This window comes from Beta vulgaris, chromosome 6 (genome assembly GCF_026745355.1).
Source record: "Beta vulgaris subsp. vulgaris cultivar EL10 chromosome 6, EL10.2, whole genome shotgun sequence".
NCBI classification, from domain to species: Eukaryota; Viridiplantae; Streptophyta; class Magnoliopsida; order Caryophyllales; family Amaranthaceae; genus Beta; species Beta vulgaris.
In genome coordinates, this window is record NC_079207.1 from 68094691 (window position 1) to 68100332 (window position 5642).

Sequence of the window (5642 nt, forward strand, 5' to 3'; positions counted from 1 at the left end):
CCTTTAGGATCATTGCTAGATTTATTAAATTTTAATATATTTAATTTACAAATATGTTTAAATCTAAACAAAATACATATTGCGATTCAAGAGGTCCTAAATCAGAATGGATCAGAATTTTTTCCGGTTCAATTCCAATCTACATAATTTCTAAATTCCAGATCACCGGTCCTGGATCGGTGCACACCCCTACTTGTATATGATTAGTAGTGCGAGAAACTAAATTATACTCCCCCCGTTTCAATTTAATCGACACACTTTGACATTTTACACTATTCACAAATTTCACTTTGACTATCATTTGTGATTTATACGCGGATGAATATATAGTCATGTGAGATCTTGTTAGATTCACCATAACATGTATTTTATTAATATTTACTTTTTATAATTTTTACAAATACTAAATTAAAGACATATATCCTCAAAATTTTGCATTGACATACATGAAAAATGTAAGTGTGTAGATTAAATTGAAACGGAGAGAGTATTTGCTTTACACCCCTACTCGACCCGACCCTATGAGTTGGTGCAACTCGTCGGTACCAACCCACACCGGGTGACTAACATTGGCTTCACTACCCTCAACGAATGCGTTGTTGCAGATTACTCAACCAAACCAAATTGAAGAAGAAGAAATCCAGAAACAGAGAAAATGGGAAAAATTCCGGCATCTCTCCGATCATCAGCAATTCCTGTAACTCAACTTCTCAAAAACCCTCCTCAAACTCAATCTTCTAAACCCCTTCCTCCTTCCTATTTCTCTTCCAAGAAAAAACCCAAATCCTTCAAATCCCTAAAACCCTCCTTAAACCCTAATTCCCAATCTCATCCTATCTCTCTCATCACTTCCCCAATTCTCTCCGATGCTAAAACCCTAATTAATTCCCTCGTTTCCAACCTCAATTCTCCAGTCGATCTTCAATTTCACAATTCCCTTCTTCATTCTTACTCCTCCATATCCAATTTAGAAGATGCTTTCTCTCTCTTCACCTACATGCTCAAAACCCTCCCTTCTTTCTCCCCTGATCATTCCACCTTCCACATTTTGCTTTCTTCAACCTGCAATTCCAATTCAAATGATTCCCCTCTTTCTCATCTTCGCCGGGTTGTCGATTTTATGGTTTTTCATGGCTGCCTGCCTCATCCGGCTACTATCGATGTCGCTGTTCGGGGACTTTGCGTATCCGGCCACGCTGAGGATGCTGTAAAATTGGTCTCTGAATTGCATTGTAAGAATTCTGTGACTCCTGATCACTATACTTATAATTTTCTTGTTAAGCACTTGTGTAAGACTAGGTCAATGACCATGGTTTACAATGTGATTAGTGAGTTGCAGGGTTCAGTTGGATTGAAACCGAATTTGTATACTTATACTATATTGATTGATAATGTGTGTAATAGTAGGAATCTTCGTGAGGCGACTCGGTTATTGAGTGAGCTTAGTGAGAATGGTTTTAAGCCTGATTGTTATGTTTATAATACTATTATGAAAGGGTATTGTACCTTGAGTCTTGGTAATGAAGTTCTCAGGGTGTATAAGAAGATGATAGAGGAAGGGGTGGAACCTGATATTGTGACTTATAACACACTGATTTTTGGGTTGTCGAAATCGGGGAGGGTTAAGGAGGCTAGAAAATACTTGGATGTTATGGCAGAGATGGGACTTTTTCCTGATGCCGTCACTTATACTTCATTGATGAATGGGATGTGTAGAGAAGGTGATGCCGTAGGGGCTATGAGATTGCTTGGTGAGATGGAAGCTAAGGGTTGTAGCCCGAATGCTTGCACCTATAACACATTGCTTCATGGATTGTGTAAATCGAGGTTGTTGGACAAGGGGATGGAATTGTATGGGGTGATGAAATCGGGAGGTGTGAAACTTGAGACAGCTTCTTATGCTACTTTCTTGAGAGCATTATGTAGAGAAGGCAGAGCTGCAGAGGCTTACGAGGTTTTCGATTATGCTGTTGAGAGTAAAAGTTTGACTGATTTTGCTGCCTACTCGACATTGGAAAGTACATTGAAATGGTTGAAGAAAACTAGAGAAAAAGGGCTGGCTGTTTGACGGGTAATTTGTATTTTTCAGTTCAAGTACCATTATTTGACAAATGACAATACATGTTTATACTTTATATCTATGCTTTTGGCTGGAAGTATGATCATTATTCAGCTTATTCGAATCTTCTCTTGATGCTGGATACGATAGGACAGCTACATATGTTTTATTATATTTATCATTAATTTGTTTTCTATGTTTAAGCTGTTAGATGCAATAATTTTGTAAAATAGGGAAATGTATGATGAAAACAACCTCATAGCAAGTTCATCAATATGGTATCACTCTTTAAAATTCAAGACATGGACTTCTAGCTCTTTTATGCTGACGTAATCGATCTGTGCTTTATATTTATTCTGTTCTTATGTCTGGCACATTAGGTTCCTGTTGTATGCTAGCATAATTGCTATGCTGTTGCATATGTTAAATTACCTAAGATTCTAGATACATTACTTTCCAGCTGCGAACGCATTTGTCTACTCTTTTTTTTTTAAAGATAAAGGAGGCTCACTTTGGGGGGGGGGGGGGGTGGATAAGGGAAATTCTTCAAATGAGTCCCATGAAGTTTGATCCCTAGACCTCCGGATATGAGATGGAAAGTGATGCCACTACTTCACCACCTCAACCTCTAGGCTTTTTATCTACTAGATTGCATTTAAGTGACACATTTACTCATCCCAGGCTACTTTTTATCTACTAGATTGTAAATAAATGACACATACTCATGTCTTCCATAGGAAGTTTACCTTTAAGATACTGTAGGGTAGAGTATCTTGATGTAGTATGTGAATCAAAAGGAGGCCGTAGGAATCATGTTATTTACTTTTGTATCAAGTGGATCATAAATAAATGACAGCACATAGACACGGATTTCTTAGAAAGACATACTCAAAGACTATGTTACATGGACTCAAGTACTCTTGTCTAACACAGGTTTGTATCCAAGTATCTGATGCGGTTATTTTGTGAAATTTCCATGGCCAAAAGTAAAGTGTCAAAGTATCCATATCTATGTCGGATGATAATCCGACACAAGTGCTTAAGGTAAAATGAAGAGTCCACGTAAAGTAGCTCACTGTCACAATTACTACAAGAGAAGTGGTTGCTATCAGAATTAGGCCAATGGCAAGTAGAATACTGAACGAATGCCTAGAATTTCTTGATGTAGCATGTGAATCACTTCACAGAAGATGCTCTATAACAACCATGTGATTAGATTCAGCAGTTACGTGAAGGTTGGGTATATATGTTTATAGATGATGAAAGGTGGGCTTGAAGCTGGCCTTGGAGTCATATTAGCAGGGGCAGAGCCCGCGGGTGGTGTTGGAGGAGGCCTGGTCTCCTCAGCCCAACTGCATGGCTCTTGATGTTTCTGAGCTGTCCCGCTGAACTATGAGATAAAATAATTCTTAGCTCATTAGAATATGATTCAAAAAGGTTATTCAGCAGTAAGAAAGGCCAGGAGTATGGTAAGTACATAAAGCTGTCTGGCAAGCAGCCTCCTGCCTTTTATTTCTCAACCCTTAACTTTTCTCTCTTGAACTGTCATTTATTTACACACCCACCAATACCATGTGATTCATAATGGAGAACAAGTGGGCGTCCTGGTTCTTCATGAGATTGAAATGCTAAGGTGTGACAGTTACCAACCATACTTCTATGGTTTGAATCTGTGTCAGTATGTTGGAGCTCTAGTTAATGTGAGGCACGAAGTATGTGAAAATTGCTTATAATAGGGAAGCTGTTGATGTGATGGTAAACATGGCAAGTTGCCAGGTTATGAGATATGGTGGTAATAACTCTATTTCTTCGAATAGGAGTTTGGATGACAATATTGATGTTTCTATAGACACATTTTGTATGATATCATGTATCCTTATTTACTTTGCATAACTCATACATTACTTAAAGAATATAAATCCTTTTTGACTATACTGTGAACCAGAAAGAGGAATGGAGACAAGAAAGGAAGAAGAGCGGAATTCTTATATTAACAAGGTTTTGCGGATTAGTTTCTTATAACTTTTTTTTTTAAGGAATTGTTAGCAACTTTTAAGATCTGCTTTAATATAGTTGGTCCATAACTCCTAATCTTGTCACCTGAATGTATTTGTTGCACATTTGAGCTTTGAAGTAAATTATATGGGAATAAAATCACATCTTAATTTACTTGAATGCATACACAAATTTTATCTCTCTGTAGGTTGGGGATCTTATATGAAAGTTGCTAATGGCTGGGACGTCTATGAAGCACAAGATCACTGAGAGCTTCACATTTCAACGTTCCTGATATGAGTAATGTCTCGAAACGCCAGTAAACAGGAGCCAAACACAACCTTCCCACATGGAATGTTTCCAATGAAGCTGCTCAAGACACAATTTGACATGTGTGAAGTCCTTATGTGCGTGTTTTCACCCCCAAAGTCTTCCAGAGAAAGGGGGAAAATATTGAAAACCCCATCTGTGCCAACCAAATGGGATATTATCTCTCTTCTGCCTTCTCAGATCTCGGATTTCACCGGCAAACCTCAGTACCAGCTTACAGGCGACTCATTAACCACTGGAGTCAGAGGATCTTAGCCTTTCTACGCATTGAATTTCACAGACTACCCATCTCTTTGTTGGCGGATTATCAATTTTTCCAATTTTTTTTCAAATGCTTCTCTACATTCTTGGCCTCTTCTCATATTTTGTTTTGATAAAATCTTATATACGCCTAGTTGTGGGCATTGGGACATGTACAAGTTGTAGCCTTGTAGGCTTGTAGCTAAGAGTATAGAGCTTCATGGTTCGTAGCTTGCAATATAGTGTTCACATAAATGGACAAGGAGCAAGAATGTATGATGGACTTGGGAACACCAAGCATGGACCCAAGACATATCATTTTGCTATAGATGAAGAAACTTTTGTCATTCATCATTTGGGTCTCAAACAAATTTATTTTTGAACTGATGAGTACGAGATTCGACAATTAAGTCTTGACCATTATTTACATAAGATTTTACTAAATTAGTTGACATCTAAATTTTTCTTACTCTTTAGGTTTCTACTGATATGGTTGCGTAGGATAATTTCAAGTTTGGATTGGTAAAGTAATTGTTTCTTGTTACTAGTAATTATCTATTTAGCGAATATGCTATTGAATAAAGTACTAATGAGTTTATGGTCAAGTTGAGCTCAGAGTTCTAAAAATCACAAGACCAAATTTGATATGAGAAACGTTGGCCATTTCTTGACCATATAGTTACTATTCTATTATTAACCAAATCTTAAGGATGCGTATGTCCTGTAGAGTACAATGGATATGTAGTGCTGTTTGAACAAAAAATGCTAAGACATAAGAATATGGGCATGTGATTTGAGTTGGGTTTTGGCCTTGTGTTAGGCTGCTTTCATAGCATTCACTGCACATATACAGTCCACCTTCTGGTGCATCCAAAATTGTAAAATGATTTCTTAACGTGCTCAACTATAATCATCTGTTTCTTTGTCATATAGAAATGACAAGTTTTCTCTTGGACATTTTTCTTGTTTTACATCCCCCCTAACCCTTTTTCACCCTTCCTATTGTTATTGTTTGATA

General features: G+C 37.5%; 1 protein-coding gene across 1 annotated transcript; it reads left to right on the forward strand.

Moving 5' to 3' along the window:
* Nucleotides 1-530: 530 nt before the first annotated feature.
* LOC104897753 (pentatricopeptide repeat-containing protein At2g17670) lies at nt 531-5034 on the forward strand. The gene is made up of 2 exons (XM_010684699.4): nt 531-2071; nt 4263-5034. Exon 1 carries the CDS (start codon nt 656-658, stop codon nt 2066-2068), a length of 1413 nt encoding a protein of 470 aa, XP_010683001.1. The 5' UTR covers nt 531-655; the 3' UTR covers nt 2069-2071; nt 4263-5034.
* Nucleotides 5035-5642: the final 608 nt, after the last annotated feature.

What these genes read in the sequence shown, in the direction of transcription:
- LOC104897753 (XM_010684699.4), top strand. Translation starts at nt 656, where the DNA reads ATGGGAAAAATTCCGGCATCTCTCCGATCATCAGCAATTCCTGTAACT.